The sequence below is a fragment of the Trachemys scripta genome, chromosome 1 (assembly GCF_013100865.1).
Source record: "Trachemys scripta elegans isolate TJP31775 chromosome 1, CAS_Tse_1.0, whole genome shotgun sequence".
NCBI lineage: Eukaryota > Metazoa > Chordata > Testudines > Emydidae > Trachemys > Trachemys scripta.
In genome coordinates this window covers 266,482,638-266,501,825 of record NC_048298.1, presented here as the reverse complement: position 1 = coordinate 266,501,825, position 19,188 = coordinate 266,482,638, and the positions used below count along the sequence as shown (strand labels likewise).

Genomic DNA, 19,188 nt, shown 5'->3' with positions numbered 1-19,188 from the left:
ATGAAAAATGCCTTATTATCGGTGGATGCCTTATTATCGGGGAGGTCTTATTATCGGGGGGATGCCTTATATTACAACGAGAGGCAAAACTGTAAGTAGGCCTTATTTTCGGAGGATGTCTTATTTTCGGGGAAACAGGGTAGTAAATATTCTGTAATGTGTTTTGCAATGAAGTTTTTTGATAATATGATACCTGACTACAGCACTGCAACGTTGCCAACACTCACAGTTTTATCATGAGTCTCACAATACTTGGTGTCTTTCTTAAATCCCAATTTCTGGAGTCATGTGAATGCATTGCAATCTCAGCTTTCATATAAAAACGATTCTAGCCCCCATAGTGGCAGGAAAAAAGCTTCAAAATGTGAACCCTACAGGTCATAACCGCAGAAGACGAAAACAACTCATAACTGAGTAAAGTCTCAGGATTTTTAAGACAATCTCATAATTTTTGGGGCCTTACGATTTTTGAACAGTTGGGGTTGGCAATATTACTCATAAACGTCTCCTAAGAAGCAAGGCGGAGACTGCAATTTCAGTGGTGCTTGGATTAATGTAGGTTCTACTGTAATCTCATATAAAACTCAGCAGTGTTTTCATGTGCATATTTTTACCTGTTTTAAGTGGTCATTTAAAGCAATCTGCATTCCACTTTTCTTTCTTAACATCTCGCAGGTCATCAGAGTATAAAAAAGTGCTGTGATGGCCAACGGCAAACAGAAATAAAAGCTAAACAGCCACCAATCTTTAGCTGTCTTGTAAAACTAGGGGGGAAACAATGAGACATGTTAGGAGTTCAGTTCGGGGTGTAGTAAAGAGAACATTTATACATGAACAATGTGCAGCATTTTGCAAGCCTGAATTAGCTATCTGTCAATTCTTATAATAGCACTAATGAGATATAAGTATTATTGTCCCTTTTTACAGACGAGGAAACAGAGAGATTAAGAAATATGCCCAAAGCCACACAATAAGTCAGCAACAGAGTTTCTGTTCATCCTTCTACTAAAGAATGAATTTAATAGCTAATGGAAGTAAAACTTAGTAAGTTTTGTACTTTTAGACTGTTGAGCAAACTAGATACAAGTATTGTTTAAGAGAAAGGACTTGTTTAAAAGAGAAAATATCTTACCTGCATAAAGGATGTTTTTTGTGTGGGATGAAGCATACAGATTCTAAGATGCTTTCCTTTATATTCCATAACAATCATATCAAAACCTATAGCTTCAGGAACAGCTAAAACGACTGACATAACCCAGATCAATACAATTTCAACGGCAGTCCACTTTGGCACTCCAATTCCTTTGATTCGACTCCAGGAAGCAACTGCTCGATACCTAAATATCAACAGTGGACACTTATTAGATTAAGGGCTAAATTTTGCCCTCTGTTAAACTGATATAAACACATGTCAATGCTGTCATATCCGTTGAATGGAGAGCAGAAGTTGGCCTTATGGGTGTATTTCATATGATCAAAATGACTTTAAAAGAAAATATAGAGTTTGGTAACAATGAAACAGGTCTCACCTATCAATACTGAGGGCACACAAACTTAACACAGTGATGCCCACTGATGCCTTTTGAATGAAGGGCACCAGTTTACACATTTCAACTCCAAAGGGCCAGTCCTCTGCAAGGAGCTGTGAAAAGAAAACACCAGGTATGATTAGCAATTTAAATTTTTATAATTACATGAATGTAACATGAACATTTCTCCAGAATGATTTTCTCTTAGAGGATTTAAGGTTCAATGAGTCCCTTCAGGAAAGGGAACTTGTATATTTGGGAATCACTGCCTTAGAATATATCAACAAGATTTGTATGATCATTATGCAACAGTTCTACCAGGCAATCCAAAGGGTACATCCCCTTGGCAGTCTTGATAGGAGCTATGCTTAGCTGGTCTCAACTGAGCATCTCCTTCTTCTGTTTGAATTAGCATGAACCAGCATTGGAGAACTGGGATCATAGGTGCTGACTCTGTGGGTGCTCCAAGGCTGGAGCACCCACAGGGGAAAAAAATGGGGTGCTGAGCACCCACTGGCAGCCAGCTCCCCCCGCCACCCTTCCATCCCAGCATCTTCAGCTCGCTGGTGGCCCTGCCAATCAGAATCTCTCCTGCCCTCCCGGCACCTCCTACCTGCCGTGGAACAGCTGTTCCACGGCATGCAGGAGAGGGTGGGGACAGGGAGAAGTGAAGGGCGGGGCGCGCTCGTGGGAGGGCTCCCTCCTTCCCCGGCAAATTAGAATGTTGGCGCTGCTGACTGGGATGTGCATTGAGGGCTCAGCCCTGACCTACTGGAGCCTCAAGGATCCAACTCATTATCCCTCTGTTTTAGTGTCTCTGCTTTCATTTTTAATAGTAATCATCCTCCTGGTGGAGAAGGACTTTGGGATGTTGCTCCTTATTTGGCTTGAGTGCTCATTGCTTTCCCTCTTGCAAATGCTCAGGACCAATCCCTATTTGGTAGAAATGCAGGAAGTAATCTGAGATGAATCATAACTCAGAAAGTTCTATCACCAGATACAAGTGGTCTTTTGTTGAACATTTCTCCAGTGAGATTGTATATACCACATCTCACACACCATCTCCAAAAGTACATTTAGAATAAGATAACATAGAGATGGTTTTGGATTTTTGTTTTGGTACCTTTCCTGGGTCTCACACTTTGATATATTTTAAATTGCCTGCCAGGTCATACGTGAGAGGATTATTTATGTTGCGTACATCAGTCATAATAAATCTTATGGGCACATTTAGGGTCACTGGGAAGAACAGGCCTACTACATGAATAAATAGCTTATGGATTTAGAGAGCGGTTTCAACATAGCTGAAACTGATGAGCTATTTGCTGCAACTTTAGTTTAACATGACCTGATGTATCTACTAATACCAGTGATTTTCACCCTTCTTTCATTTGTGGACCTCTAAAAAATTTCAAATGGAGGTGTGGGCTCCTTTGGAAATCTTAGACATAGTCTATGGACCCCCAGGAATCCATGGACCGCAGGTTGAAAACCACTGTTCTATGATAATGACAAACTTTTGCGGATCCTTTTTTGTGGACCCCCGCGAGTCTGTGGACCACAGGTTGAAAACCACTATACTATGCTGTGAGCTGGACTGATGGCCCAGATTTATGTCATAGCATGAGCCAAATCTTTCAAAACCTCATTGAAGCAAGTCCATCCATAATAGAGGAAATACCAGAAAGGATAGTGACAAAGGGTGTACAGGAAAAGATACTCTTTGAGATTGGATAAGTACAGTAGTCATGTTATTGAATCCCTTCTGAACAGGTCTAATATTCATAACTATCTACAAATGTCTTGTGGGCCTCTTGTAGATTGTGATCTACAAGATACAGAAGCACAGGAACACGAAGCAGTCACTGCCAACAAGGAATTGCATCCCTCTGTTATTTTTCTCTCTCTCAACTGAGTGCAGAGTTAGGGATGTTTCCTTCAGAACCAGGGAATAAATGAAGCATTCTAGTTTGTAAATTTTATGGGAATAGGGGGATTGAATTATTCTTAGCTCAAATCCAGGGTAAACATTATTCAGGAAAATAATGTTTGTACATAACAATATTTATTCTTAGTAAAGTAGAGCTCTAGATGTACTTACTCTACTAAAAGTTTTACACTGTAATAAATAAAATGTTAATAAGATTCAAAATGGAATATTTACAAAAGAGAAGACTGTTTTCCTAAAGGAGATTTTCTTCTACAAACAGTTTGGATATAGGAAGTATATTCCTGGGAATGGGGAAGGAAGAGAAATACAGGTATCTAATTATTTTCATGAGCCAAACTGAAGTGCAAACAAAAATAATTCATTATATGCCAAGTAGTCTCTGCCAGTACTTTATATTCACCCAGCTTATGTGGGTGATATTTTGAATGCCACATATTTTTTAAAGAATAATACAAAAAAAAAAAAAAAAGAGAGGATACTTTACAGAATGATGTAAATCATACCAAAGAACCAAGTTCTCTTAAACATGACTTATCTATATCTAAACCATTAATAGCAAATACATATTCAGAAAGGGTTAGATTGTGTATTTAGGTACAGCCCTGAGCAGGGGGGGTAATATGTAATCTGCACAACTCCAGGAGGAGTCCCAACGGGAATTGTGACTGAGACCTGCTTGTGAGTTATAACTCCTCCCCTGCATCCTCTTTGTTCTGTGGGGGGAGAAGGATGTTAGAAATTTGCTGCTGGAATAAACCAGCAGCAAATTACGATATCCCCCCCATGTTGGCTCAGCTGTGCTGGCCCGCAATTAGGGGGTTGGGGCCGAGGCTCCGTCTATTCCTGTCTTCTTTCTCTGGCAGGATGCTAAGCAGATATGTAGTGCCTGCTTGCTCCTATGTACCTAGACCCAAGCTCTGAATAGCCCACGCAGGAGTGTATATAGCAGGAATTCTTATTCTCTTATACAGGTGGGTAGCCAAAGCTACAAACTAACAGTAATTTACCACTTGGTTTTCAAAACTTCAAAAACCCAGAGCTATGTGCAAAAATGTGCATGCACCTCTGTGCCGAATTCATGAACAAAATTGCAACTCACAATCCATGTACATACATAAATCTGAAAAGGTTAATATATTTCCATCTGATCAGGGCCGGCTTTAGGACTTGCGGGGCCCGATTCCGCGGTCTGGGTCTTCGGCATCGGGGGGGGGGGGGGGGGGGTCCGCTCCGCGTCTTCGTGGCACTGAAGGACCCCCTGCCACTGAAATGCTGCCGAAGACCCTGGAGTGGCGTCCCCCGCCGCCGAAATGCCGCTGGAGACCCCAGAGCAGACACACACACACCTGCCTGCTGCCGAAATGTCGCCGGAGCGGACCGCCACCGGGTGAGCCTAAGGCGCGGGGCCCTCTTACCTGCGGGACCCGATTCTGGGGAATCAGGGGAATCGGCCTAAAGCCAGCCCTGCATCTGATGTACTGAATACCAAGCTAGATAATGAAGGCAAAGGATTTTTCAGTCTTTCATAGGAACAAGTGTTTCAAATTATAGATTTTGCCAATAAACTATTCTAATGACGAAGATGAATTAAACAATATTTAATTGAAGCACTTGTTTAATATTTTAAGGTTATTAAGATTTATTTAGCTGTTGGGAGCTGGGACTTGCTTTTTAGACATATATGGGTTTCTTTTTCTCTAACCAAGATGAGAATGTCTTATTTAGTCTATCTGATGAGAAATGTAAATCTAGTTATGTTCAGCAAATCATTTCTTTTGTTTTAATTTAATTTTCTCTCTGTTTTTAATTCTTGTTTGTGTTAAGATTATTACTCTAAGGGTAATTACATGCAGACACCCCCAAAGAGAAAAGAACCCCATAAACTCTAAGGAGAGGTGTTGAAAGGTAAACAGTTGTGGACCCTACACTCCCCTTGCAGGACTGGACAAGAAGCATGGACAGATGTGTTGGTTCTCAGTGAGTTGTATTGCCATTAGGCACAAACACTAGAGGAGAAGCCAAAAGACTAAGCAGGAGATGAAAATTGGTGTTGGTGTTGGGTCACAGGCATATATGTAATGAGTGAATAAGTGTACAGATAAGCTGAGAAAAACTTTACACTGAATTTACAAAATCTAAATGGGGCCTATTTTTTACAAATATAAATGACAGATTAAGATCCTTGGAAAACGGCATATACACTGCATGGAGAAATTTCCCCTATCTAATAGGTTAGAGACATAGGACCCAATTTTGCATTCACAATTGGGCCTTTGCTACATGGGGAAATTAACCAGAATAATTACTGTGGAATAAATTATTCTGGAATAGCTATTGAAGAACAACCCCTCATGTGGATACACTATTCCAGAATAAAGTCATTCTTAGGGCTAATCTACACTACTTCTCTACATCAATGCAGCTGCGCTGATGTAGCTGTGTGGATACAGCACGTCTGGTGAAGACTAGGGTTACCATATTGCAGTCCTGGAAAAAGAGGACACTCCAAGGGGCCCTGGCTCCGCCCCAACTCTGCCCCTTCCCCGCCCCGGCCCCACCCAAACTCCGCCCCTTCCCCAAAGTCTCCTCCCCTCCTCTGAACGCTCCGCCCCCTGCTCCTCCCCCTCCCCTGCTTCCCAGGAATCAAATGTTCGTGGGAAGCCTGAAACAGGCAGGCAGGCAGCAGGTAAGCTGGGGCGGCAGGGGGTGCGAGGAGGCGTGGCCCAGTCCGGCCCCCCCGGCCGAGCGGTAATGGAAACAAGCCCGTACTCTGGGACAGTGTCCATATGGGGGATATTCCAGAATAGCTATTTCAAAATAATTTATTCCACCATAGCTGTTCTGGTCAATTTCCCCGCCTAGACCAGGCCACAGGTAAAACCTCCAATGAGCTCATAAAGAAGCCCATGAGCTGAACAGCTACACTTCAAGTCATTAATTTGCTCTTCTGAAAATATCTATATTATAGAGAAAGCAGCATAAAAATCTAATCTTTGGGGGCATAAGTTTTCCATTCTTGGTCTCTGTCTAGAGCTGAGATTTGCAAAATCTCAACAGAATTGGTGCAGATATTGAAAAGAGTGAAAATACTGTACATTTCCCATTATAGAAAAAAAATTACAACTTTTTCTACAGCTGAAATGACTGGGGGCTAATAGCTGAAATTTGGGATGGTAATAATCCTCACTAAGGGGAAGTATCTTGCCTTGGGGAAGTTGAGAAATACCAAATTGATTATTGCCCAGGCAACCTTAATTTAGGCTCTTTGTGTACATGCATTATGATTTTTAACAACATGATCACATACTAGATTTTCCATATGACCCCCGTGTCTTTCCGTGCACAGACTGGATGAACACAGGGCCAAATTAAAGTTGCACGGCAACCATAAACATGGTGTTTCGTAGCTTTTGAGTGCTAAAATACATCACAGAAAAGAGGATTATCATATACCAGGCCAGACTGAGCTTTGACTCATTGGCTTCTGTAGTAACCCTTGTGGCCCCTTAGCTTCGCTGCCCAGGAAGAGCCCCAGGATGTACTTGTGACTCAAGAGTGGCAATTGCTTTTCTACTCTTCCCCTACCCTCGTTCTGGGGGGGAAGTAATCTGTGACAGTTCCTTGCCACGTACAGATTTCCCCCTGCCCCATGTTGGCTCAGTTTTGCCAGCCAGTGCATGATTGGGGAGAGCAGAGTCAAGGCTCCATCCCACCCCACCCACTTGTGATCTGGGAAAGTGGCAGTCATGAAGAATGAAGGTCCAGGAAGCTGCACAAGAGGCCCCCGTGTGGCCATGGAAGACTAAATCAATAAAATCAAATGGAACGTAATAATATTATTATGTAAGGATAAGAGAATGAATATTACAAACTACTACACACGTGTATTGAAAGTTGTAGAAGAAATTGTATGAGATTATATTATGGTATTTGTGAAATGGTATCTATGTAATTAAACATCATAATGAATATGCACAAGAGGTAGACTTAACGTCGTGCATCCAACTGTAAGTCTGGAATCTGTAGACTTTTGGGTGTTCCTCTTCTCAACCTTAATGTTCTCTTGGCATCTTTTTAAAAAATTTATCAATGAGTGCTTATCTGATAGCTGCCATCATAGCCAATGCTGGGGCCTGGCCCAGGAACCTTCAAGGCTAAAAGCACGAGTCTCCATAGCTTGAACTAATGAGCTACAATCTTAGGCTGACAGCTATCAGACTCATCCTCTGTGGATTGAATAAAGAGGGGGATACATAACACTTATTGATCAGTGGGTTATACTTGCACCCAACTGCTCCCATTGGCCCACACTTTAAGTGGCCTTTTGCAGCCATGTAATTCCCCCAAAATTCTGTGTTTCTCTCATGCTCGTGAACCAGGCAGAAGGGCATCTCCAGAGGGCTCCACCTGGCACTTTGGAAAATGGAAAAGAGAAATGGTTGGCACATCACAGTTCCAAAAAGTCAAACTGCTGCATAGGGCAGTGGTAGCCTCCCTGTACTCTGCAGTTGTAGGTCTGCAACCGCAGTCTTACTGTTCCCTGGGTTCTTCAAATCTCCCATCTGCCTTTTTCGTGCATATTTTCTTGTTTGCTTGATCTGTGCAATGTTTTCCATTTTTCATAATGCCCTTATTTTAAAATACCCCTTACATGTTACTTTGTCTCATAGTTTAGATGATATTTGATTATCTTTAGATAGCTTCAGGATAAGTGATTTGAATTTTCAAGATTGAGGTGTCTGAACTTTTTGGCTTTTTAGGAACTTACTAGACAAGAATATCTCACCCTAACCTCACCAAGCACATCATTAGAAGTAAGCTCCCCAGAAACCAGGACACACCAATTCAAAGCGGCACCAGACCCTACCATAACAACTGATGCAAAACTTGCAGACATATTTCCACTTCTATGATGATCAGCATTCCCCACAACACGCCTTTTAAGATCCATTGGTCCTACGCCTGCCTATCTCAATATATGGTGTACCTCATTCAGTGCACTAATACCTCAATAACATTTATGTGGGTGAAACCAAACAATTACTCACTCTTGAATGAATTCACACAGAGAAATGCTAAAACACAAAATATCACCTCTGGGCAAACACTTTTCACAAAATGATCACTCCATTTCTGACCTCTCAGTCCTCATCCTCAAAGGAAACCTGTGCAACACCTTCAAAAGATGAGCCTGGGAGATTAAATTTATAACTTTACTAGACACTAAAAATCATGCTCTTAATAAAGACACTGGATTTATGGCATACTACAACAATCTGTAATCCACTAACCATTCTTTTTTGTCCTATGACTGCCAAGGTGTTAACAGGTCACTTTACCTTGAATAGGTTTCAGAGTAGCAGCCGTGTTAGTCTGTATTCTCAAAAAGAACAGGAGTACTTGTGGCACCTTAGAGACTAACAAATTTATTAGAGCATAAGCTTTTGTGGGCTACAACCCACTTCTTCGGATGCATATAGAGTGAAACATATATTGAGGAGAATGGTTCTTACAGTGTGTTAACTACAGTTAGGGTGACCAGATGTCCCGATTTTATAGGGACAGTCCCGATTTTTGGGTCTTTTTCTTGTACAGTCTCCTATTACCACCCACCCCCTGTCCCGATTTTTCACACTTGCTGTCTGGTCACCCCAACTACAGTACTTATTTCAGAGTAGCAGCTGTGTTAGTCTGTATCCACAAAAAGAACAGGAGTACTTGTGGCAACTTAGAGACTAACAAATTTATTTGAGCATAAGCTTTCTTGGGCTACAACCCACTTCATCAGAATGGAACATATAGTAAGAAATATATATACATACAGAGAACATGAAAAGGTGGAAGTAGCCATACCAACTGTAAGAGGCTAATTAATTAAGATGAGGTATTATCAGCAGGAGAAAAAAACCTTTTGTAGTGATAATCAAGATGGTCCATTTTAGACAGTTGACAAGAAGGTGTCAGGATACTTAACATGGGGAAATAGATTCAATATGTGTAATGACCCAGCCACTCCCCGTCTCTATTCAAACCCCAAGTTAATGGTATCTAGTTTGCATATTAATTCAAGCTTGTTGGAGTCTGTTTTTGAAGCTCTTCTGTTGCAAATTTGCCACCTTCAAGTCTGTTACTGAGTGACCAGAGAGGTTGAAGTGTTCTCCTACTGGTTTTTGAATGTTCTGATTCCTGATGTCAGATATGTGTCCATTTATTCTTTTGCGTAGAGACTGTCCAGTTTGAACTCCGGTTCTTTTAACTACTTATGTTAATCTATTCTAATTTGTATTTAGTGAGTACCTTTCCCAGACCTGAAGAAGAGCTCTGTGTCGCTCCAAAGCTTGGCTCTTTCACCAACAGAAGTTGGTCCAATAAAAGATATAGAACTGAATCACAGAATCACCCACCTTGTCTCTCTAATATCCTGGGACCAACATAGCTACAGCAACACTGCAAACAGTATCTTGAATTCATCATGCTGAACAGCTCACACAAAATCTGTGCTTTGTGCAAACTCGGAAGTATCTATTGTGGATCTGTCTAGTTCTGCTAGGTACTTTTTTCATACATTAGGATGGTATTTCACTTTCACATTGGCTACTGTAAGCATTATTAAGAAAGCTACTAGCAATGGTAGGGTTTTGAACACAGTAATTTCCTTCACAATATTTTCCAAATAGGTACCCTCTTTGATTGTCACTCTAAAGGTCTGGGTCAGTGGTATTATAATTGCTCCAAATCATGAGTTACAACTGATGAGTTTGCTTCCTTTACAAAAATGAAATACTTTGCTAGCTTCTACTTTTCTCATTCCACTAGGAGATTTTGATTACAGGTCATTTCACTATAATCTGCCTCAAATGTTACAAGGCTTTTTGGGCTCATCTCTGCAACTGAATTAACTGGATTGTGAAGTTGGTAAACGGACACTGTCAACTCAGATTTGGCACATAATGTAAATTATGTACAATAAGCTTTTACCAAATCTCAGGCCAATAGAAATGTATGTTTCCATTAGCATTCATTGTAAAATTCCATTGGAATCAGTTGTTTTTAAACAAATCAACATTACACTGTGGTATTTGCAAATGCTGTGGCCACAAGAATCTTAAAGGGAAACTGACTTCAGTGCCCAAGATGAGAGAGGACTGTAAAAAGCATTCAACTACACAAAATAGTGAAGAATAAATTGGATTTTTTGGCTTCTGAGGACAGCGTTATATAGGGGTAGAGGTGTATAGGTAAATGTGTTTATAATATCATTTTAAATATACAGCATCACGTCAGTTTGGGAGCTTGGTTACGATGGATGAGCAGCTCTTTACAATAGCAGGACCTTTTTGAAATGACAAGTCATACAGAGGATTAACTTAAAAACCCATCTTTTCAACATAGCATTCCCAAATTAAAATAAGATCCAAGTCCAAAACTTCTAACCTTCTGGTGGGGAAAGGAGTGGAGAGAAGATCTGCTTGTTTACTTGAGTAATCTCTGTAAAGTGTTCAAGATATTTAGACTACAGCAACTATCTTTTGTATATTTATTGTCCAGCACAATGTGCCCTGATCTTGACTGGAGACTCTGGATGGACTAATAATAAATATGAATTAATAATCATACCCGACAGTGACCAGGGTAGAATAGAAATATTTGTTTGCACTCTCTTCTATTTTTATTGCAGCTTTATGCAAAAGTCATAAGGATGACAGCAGCACTTGAAGTGCAGGTAGCATAGTCCCACTCAGAACTACAGCCTTTCACTCGCTGCTCTGGGGCAGAGGTGGGAAAGAGAAAGCTGTAGAGGAGATCTCAGGCCAGGCCACTGGGCTTTGGCACAGGGTGAGTTCTTTACAGTGCTAAGGGTGCACCATTCCCCCTCCTAAAATGCAGCTGCAATTTGAGAACCAGGGCCCAGATCCACAGGCAGGTATTTAGGGGAAACATCCACTGATCTGTACCCAAGCCAGTTTTTCTTTGCTTCCTCTCTCTTGAAGGAAGCCTAGAGTCAGCAAAGCACTTAACAGGTTGTTTAATTTTAAGCAGGTGAGTAAACCCACCCCTAATCAACAAGGTAGGTCAATTAGATTATTCATCTGCTTAACATTAAGCACCTGAATCTCCCCGTATTTCATCCCCCGTTGAAATTCACCCTGGTGGATAGGACTAACAGGAACACTTAAGGAATGGGTGCTCTTTTTCCTACCCCTCTACATGGGGGTGACCAAAACCCCTTTCTTGACTGATTAATATTAAATCTAGGGTGATATTTGTCGCTTTGAGACAGCAGGTGTTAATGCCCTTGCACCTTTATTTAAATAAATAAAGAAAGAAAATAAAGGCTTTAGGACACAATGTGGTCGAGAGGGGGTAACGCTGTTGCTGCCTACATGGCACTTCGTGGAACAACTTCTGCCAGCCTCAGCTGTTCGGGGGGGGAGGAGATGTACCTACCCACCCACCTATGGCCATTCAGCCGGCGAGCCAGTCTACCTGCCAGCGTGGGCGGGTGGCGCTCGGCCGGCGCAGGCTCCCTTACCTTGTACACGTTGACGGGGATGGCGATGGTAATGTGGAGCAGGTCCCCCAGGGCCAGGCTGGCGATCAGGATGTTGGGGCCGTTCCTCATGCACTTGTTCTTGTAGATGATGCGCAGCAGCGTGGAGTTGCCGATGATGCCCAGCACGAACACCAGGCAGGACACCAGCGTGTTGATGTACTTGAACGTTTCCTTCACCTCCGTCTGCCCGGTGCACATGGGCGGAGACAGCGAGCGGGCTCGGCCGGGGTCGCGGGCTCGGCCGGGGTCGCCGGCTCGGCCGCTCCCGGGCACAGCCGAGCTGGACGCGTTGGAGCCGGAGCCCTTGAGCCCGGGCGTGCGGGTCACCGCGGCCCCCGGGGAAAGCGGGCTATGCTGCGAGACGCCCCGCGGGCGCGGGGACCCCCTCTCCTCCCAGGCGGCGCAGCAGCTGAGCAGCAGCGCGGGAGCGAGGAGGCTCCAGAGGCTGGGTCCGTGCATGCCGCTGCCGGGAGTGGGGCAGAGCCGAGCGGCGCCGGGTCCCACTGCAACGGACAGACAAGAGACAGGGATCAGCCCGGCCGCGGGTCTCCAGGTGCAGCGCCAGCCCAGCCGCCACCCACCAGATCAGGCTAGCGGCGCCCCCTTGTCTACACTGCAAGCGAGACACCCACGGCGGGCCCGGGCTGACTCCGGCTCAGGGGAAGGGGCTGGGGCATTGCAGTGTAGACGTTCCGTAGGACCCGCGCCGGATCACAACGGGAGGAGCCCTTCTCCCCGCCCTGAGCAAGAGCCGGGAGTGGAACGTTTAACGCGGCTCAGAAAGCCCCCCACCCCTGCCAAACCGGGCGGAGGCTTTAAACGGAGAGGCGCCAGCTCCCCCCCCCTTACAAAACGCACCGAGCCCCGCAGAAACCCACTTCCTTCCCTGTCCCGTCCAATGTCCCTTTCAGAGAGCGAGAGAGAGCAAGCTGCGCTCCCCCTTCCTTAGTCCGAGGCAGGCGCGCTAGGTGTATGGGAACAGCGAAATACATGCAGTGAAATATCGATTTGCTTTTTAAGCACCGACCTTAGTGGAAACGTCAATTGCAGCTAGCGAAAGGGAAACCCGAGAAACAATCGGAGCGGAGAGTCCCACCGCATCGCCCCCTGCCTTAGCTACCCCGGCTTGCAGCCCTTACCTCCGTCCCTAGGGAGGGTTTCCTCTCAGCACCTCCAACTCCTTTATCCGTTCAAAGAAAAGCCCCAAGGTTTGGGGTTTTTTTTTCTCCCCAGGGAAGAAAACGCGTGTTCAGTGGCTCGTCCTCAGCTTGCTATAAAAATCTATTTACCTTTCAAATCCTCCCAGCACAAACCGGCTGCCAAGAGCGGTTCCTGCTTCCCAGAGCCTGCCTGCGATTCAGCACCCGCGCTCTGAAGGACGCTGCCTGGTTAGCAGCAGCTTGGCTCTGCAGCCACAGGAAGAACTGGCTCCCGCGAAACGACTAAGTGGATGTCAGCAGCAAAGCAGCCTCTCCTCGCTCTCGGTATGCGCCTAAATCCAGTAAATTAGGCAAATCGTTTTTTTTTTTTAAATTCAGTCACATCTTTCCCATCAATCACTGCCAAACTCCACCCGCTCCCTCCTACAGAGCAACAACCTTTCGTCCTATCCCTTTGCCAGACTCTGGCTCCCCCAGATGCCTGGAGAGCATCAACAGAAAGTTTCCTGCTAGCAAAGGCACGTAAGGGTCACTGTGGCCAAATCTGCCCGCTAAATGGGCCGGTTAAGTTGTTGATTTCATATTGGTTTTGAGAGTTTTAAAATGATCTGGCCACATTTAAAAAAAAAAAAAAAAAAAAAAAAAGAGATAATTCAATGCTTCTAGTCTCCTAGAGTAGAGGTTCTCACAACAAAATTTTGGTGGCCTTGGAGTGCAGCCAGCAACGCTTGCTGGTGGCCAGTCCGATAATTTTCCCTAAAATACTCAACTTTAGGAAAAACAAATAAATATGCACATATACATGTCCAAATCATTGTAATTTATGTAGGATTTTTTTTTGCAAACTCAATAATAAAAAGAATGTACAGTTGTCTCTATTCTTTACTGACCCTAAATAGATTAGAAACACAAATAAGGTGCTTTGCACGTATTTGTCTTGTTTCCTTGTTTTTTCTTTTGCCTTTTTTGGTTGCTTCTTTCTTTAAGACTTGCTAGCTACTGAGTCTCCTGTGAAAAATGATATTAACAAACATATACAAATATCACTTTTCACAACAGACTTACTCAGCCCTGGCAAGCCCAGGGACAAATTAAGCCCAGGATGGGGAGGTGGGTACAAAGGCAGCAGGGGGCATGGGCAAGGCGGCAGTAGGCAAGGGTGATGGGGGGAGCTCGGGGCCAGAGCCTGCCAACGTGCAGCCAGGGAATGGAGCCTGAAGCCCTGGGGATGGAGCCTGCCACACACTGCCCCAGGGCTGAAGCCCAACCCCACTGTCCCTGGGAGGTGGGGAACTCACTGGCTACCTGTTCCTCCAGCTTGTTTGTCTCCAGAGGGAGGGGGGGGGTGGCAGGGCCCAACCACTGCTGGTGGCCCTGGGGGAGGGGCACTGCTCCTCCTGTCCCCCCGCCCCCATCACCCAGGAGGCTGTGGCCGCATTTGCAAAATGCTGTTGATGAAACCAAGCAGGTTGTGTTTTTGCAACTGTGTTCTAACATAACCATATTGACAACCCGTCTTAAATATTCATATTTAATATTAAAGGATTAAATACAGTAAAAACTAGTCTGCCAGATTATGGGGCAAAATAATCACACAACTCCTTTTTCTGGGTCTTCGAATGTATCTTTCTTGGTCAGTCTTCCTATTTGTGTCTTGGAATGACCTGAGCATGTTGTCAGCCCAATAATAATTTTCTTTTGTGAGATTTTTTTATTACTAAAAACCATCTCAGACTTTCGACTAGTGAAAAGGGGCCACGTTACCACTAGAGGTTTGCCCAAATTCCAGTTTGAGTTTCTGCTGAAATTCACTCTGCCTTTTCAGTTGAATATTTTAGCCTTTACTTTTGGTTCTAAATTGCTGTGTAGTATTGTGTGCTATAATAGCTGTCACGTGCCCCACATCCAACTCGCCCTCCCCCAGCGGTATCTATTGGTGAAAGTAAGAGCTTAAAGTGATGGGAAGTTGCCTGAGAGAGAGGAGTGGCAGGGCTAGTGCCATAGTTTTTTAAAGCGCTTTGTGGGATGACAGGTGTTATGTATGATGCTGTTCTTATTAAAACCAATTTTATTATGATTTACACTAAGTTACAGCCAGCTAATCTGATTAGCTCTTTGCCAGTTTAGGCAGCTTTAGAGACTGTTCTCAAATAGGGGCTGGAATCACGGGTCTCATTAATAGAGCTTAGGTTTATGCAATGTTTTCTTCCAAAAGTCACAAACAATCTCTGAAAGTTGGAAGGAATGTCATGTTTGGTTAAAGAGACTTCAGTTTAAAAATCCTTTTCTAACATAAGTACTTATTTCTCTAGGATCTCAATTAAATCATGCTGAAGGCCAAATTCTGTTGTCATCTACACAGCATGTGTGTGTAAACACTGTAATTTACGTAAGTGGCTCATCGCCTTCACATAAATTATGATGTGTCAGGGAAACACTACATAAATTGAGTTTTTAAAGTCTCTCCATAGTCTGGCTTCAGACTAATTGCTCTGCGTCCCTCTCCACCCCCCCGCCTCTCCCCGCTTCTTCTGCTAATCTAGTACTAGTCTCATTTCTGCCCTTTCACACAACAAATTTGCCACTGTGGGTTAGAGAGCCTTTTCACCGCTAGTTCCTGCTGTCTAGATCAACCTTCCTGTACCTCACCCATCCATCTGTTTTCAAACCTTGCCTGAACCTATATAACTTTTCTCCCGTAACTATAACTCTTAATTTATCCCTCACACTTTCTTTTTTGTTTTGTTTTATATCAGTTGTAAAATAAAGTCTGATTTGTACCAGTGTAAATGAGAGCAGCCTATGGCCCAGCTGAACAGGATTCACTCCAGTTTTCAGGATCAAATCACAATTTTGTATTTTGCAGTTATAACACCACAGGCCAAATTCCACTCTCATTTACTCCAGTGTAAATTTGTATTAACTTGATAGAAGCTTTGAAATCAATGGAATTACATCACATCTTTCACTGGCCAGTCCTGTACCCTGCAAGTTAACTGTATTGTGCGAATTAACAAACTTCATTGTTTGTGCCTCAAATTTGTGGAGTTCAACAAGTTACCAACCTATCTGCTAGTACAGCCAGGATTCCAGACAGCTGCTGGTACTTTAAGCATCATGTGGTCTAGTCCTGTTCAGAGGAGGTGTACATCATTACATGGCATAGCACTTAAAATGCTGTTGGCCACCAGCACCTTGCCTACAGTAGGTTTCAACTGTTAACACTGAATCAACAATGTTGGGAAATTTTAGGTGAAAAAAATCCTAGGATAGACACAGCAAGAGTTGTTAAATGGACAATGGACAATCCTCCCTGCTCCTCTTCCTGGCTATTTTTACAGGGGATGGAAAACTTGGGAAATAAAAAGAAAAATATGAAAGACATATTGTTGCCCCAAAATCTTAGGTAGCCAATGAATAGGTAAAGAGAAGAAACATTCGAAATGAATTGGATGTGGGCATAAAAATAATACTTTGTCTCTGAATGTAACATTATAGTGTTATGTATTGTAAATCATTCTACCTCTGTAGAAATTAATACAACCCTCATATCTTGCACAACTGACTGAATCAAAATTTCAGTGAAATACTTAGCAAACTCTTATTCAGTGGATAGTCCTATTGATTTCAAGGACTATTTGAGTGAGTAAAGATTTGCAGGATCAAGCTATTAGTAATCCCAGATTCGTTATTAAAACATAGCTGAGAGCTTTTATTTTCTCCTATAGTCCAAGATTAAAAGAAATCTGACACAGAGAAATTAATTCCTCGGTATGAAGCAAGAAAATCACAATTTAAATATTTAAAATTCTTAAAATTAATTAAAATGACATTAAAGTAGCTACATTTAATTTGATTTGTTGTAGCAAAAAGACAGTGGACTAGATTGCCCTCTTTTAAAGGAAAACATAGAATGGGGCTTTGAGTGAAGGAAAACCTTTCAGTATTTTGTCCAAATAATTTAGGCCAGTGATTGCCACAGACCTCCCCGCCCAACCCTCCCACACGCGCCACCTGCTGCAAAAGAAGCAGTGGGTTCAACAAACCCCCTTTGTATCTTGGAGGATCTATTGGAGGCACAGGGATTTTGCCTGAGCTTTGGGCATCTGCTCCCCTGGCAGCATGACTCAGTGGGAGCAATGTTTGCAGGGATCCCTCACCAACTGATCTCCTGGAATCTCTCCCTCCCTCAGGGTGGTCCCTAGGCACTGAGGAAGATCTGTGCAAAGGTAAGTGAAGCCTACAGATTACACAAACTTTAGGATGGGCACACTTGACTTTGCTGATGGGACGGGGGCGGGGAATGCCAACACTTGAACGTGCAGATGGCCCTTCGCATTCAGGGGAAAGAGGGTTTGGGGACTGGTGCTGCGGCAGAGACTAATCTCCCCTCCCCCCCTTTCCATGTTGGAAGACGGACAGTCAAGCTTGTGCCTGGGTCCTCAATATGTCATTACAAAGTTCATTTTTCTTTTTCCCCTGATATTTAAAATCAACGCAGCCAGCACACTTTTATATATTTTAATTTTAAGTTGTCTTGTTTAAAATGTTGCATTTACAACATGGATGAAGACGTACACACTTATATCTTTGATGGGAAGTAATTGAAAAACCAGAAATGCAATCTGTTTTTGTTTCAGAAATGAAGGTGACCATGTTTACTTTTGAATTCCAGATGCAGCATGAGATTGGATCTTCTTCTTCCTGGAAGTCTAGATAAGGTCAGTCATAAAGAACCATTGGGAATGTATCTGTGACTGAGAAAAGTATGAGCTGGCTCAAGGATGTGATAGCCAACCATCTATTGTTTATTTTGCTACCTACAAATCACTTTAGGAGAGCCTACCAAGTAATGGTGAAATCTAGCAGACATCCTGTGTCTGAGCTACCATGATTCACTTAGTCTTGCTTTTCTCAAGTGTTGTAGAAAGCTTACTCTAACATGAATAGAACTGTCATATAGATGAAAGCATAGATGTAAGTGTATAAAGCTGAAATGATTCTCCTGAAAAATTGCACCCCAGTGAAATCAGAAATCAAACAAAACCTGGAATGCAGCACAAATCCCAAGTAGCCAGTCTATTTGCTAGGGATGTCTGTTGGGGATGGATGGGGAATATCCTCCTCTTCTCAGACTCAGGACTGCAATCGTACTCATGGCTGGTGCATTTCCTCTCCATGAAGGAGAATTAATGATTGATCTGCATAATTAATGGGATTACTTACCCAAGTAAATTAGCAGGATTTAACCTTAAATGAAAAGGATTGCACAGGACACCCTAATAGATATTACCCACTATGTACTTTAATGATTGACAATGCTACCTAGATGGATGTTTGCAGTGTTGTTGTAGCTGTATTGTCCCAGGATATGAGAGAAACAGGATGGGTGCAGGAGCAGCGCCAGGGTTTTTGCCACCCTAGGTGGCAGCGCTCCTCCTCTGAGCATTCGGCGGCGGGGGTCCTTCCGCTCCACATCTTCAGGGCACTTCTGCGGCAGGTCCTGGAGCGAGTGAAGGACCCCCCACTGCCAAATTTCTGCCGAGGACGGCAAAATGCTGGCCCCCAAATCCTGCTGCCCTAGGCGACCGCCTAGGGTTGCGTAGTGGAAGTGCCGGCCCTGTATGGGTCAGGTAACCTTTTATTGGACCAATTTCTGTTGGAGGAAGAGACAAGCTCTCCAGCTTCACAGAGCTCTTCTTCAGGTCTGGAAAAGGTAACCAGAGTGTCAGAGCAAAATAACAATCTGTCCCACCTTGTATTTAGCTGTGACACTCTGGTTACCTTTTCCAAACCTGAAGAAGAGCTATGTGTGAAACCTGAAAGCTTGTCTCATCTACCAACAGAAGTTGGTCCAATAACCTCACCCACCATGTTTTTAACCACATGGATGATTAGAATCCAACCATTGGTTCACAGAACCCCAGAAAGAGTCACAAACCTGCATGATGTCCCTGTGTGCTCAATTTTTTTTGTTAGGGCTCTAAAATATGT

General features: G+C 43.4%; 1 protein-coding gene and 1 long non-coding RNA gene across 4 annotated transcripts in view; one reads left to right on the top strand and one right to left on the bottom strand.

Annotated features, from left to right (window-relative positions):
- Positions 1-13,593, bottom strand: part of EDNRB (endothelin receptor type B) — a gene marked incomplete in the record, with an annotated part of 20,468 nt that extends 6,875 nt beyond the window's left edge. Inside the window, 5 exon segments of one of the 2 annotated variants that reach the window (XM_034758284.1) lie at positions 615-764; positions 1,133-1,337; positions 1,530-1,642; positions 12,014-12,537; positions 13,174-13,593. In XM_034758284.1, coding sequence (XP_034614175.1) covers positions 615-764; positions 1,133-1,337; positions 1,530-1,642; positions 12,014-12,493 — 948 coding nt within the window. 2 annotated transcript variants of the gene reach the window in all.
- Positions 13,438-19,188, top strand: part of LOC117870873 — a 35,156-nt gene continuing 29,405 nt past the window's right edge. Inside the window, exons 1-2 of one of the 2 annotated variants that reach the window (XR_004644057.1) lie at positions 13,438-13,518; positions 17,870-17,915. This is a non-coding gene — a long non-coding RNA (uncharacterized LOC117870873). Of the gene's footprint in view, positions 13,519-17,348; positions 17,424-17,869; positions 17,916-19,188 lie in introns of those variants that run through there. The other variant, XR_004644058.1, reaches the window with a different exon arrangement.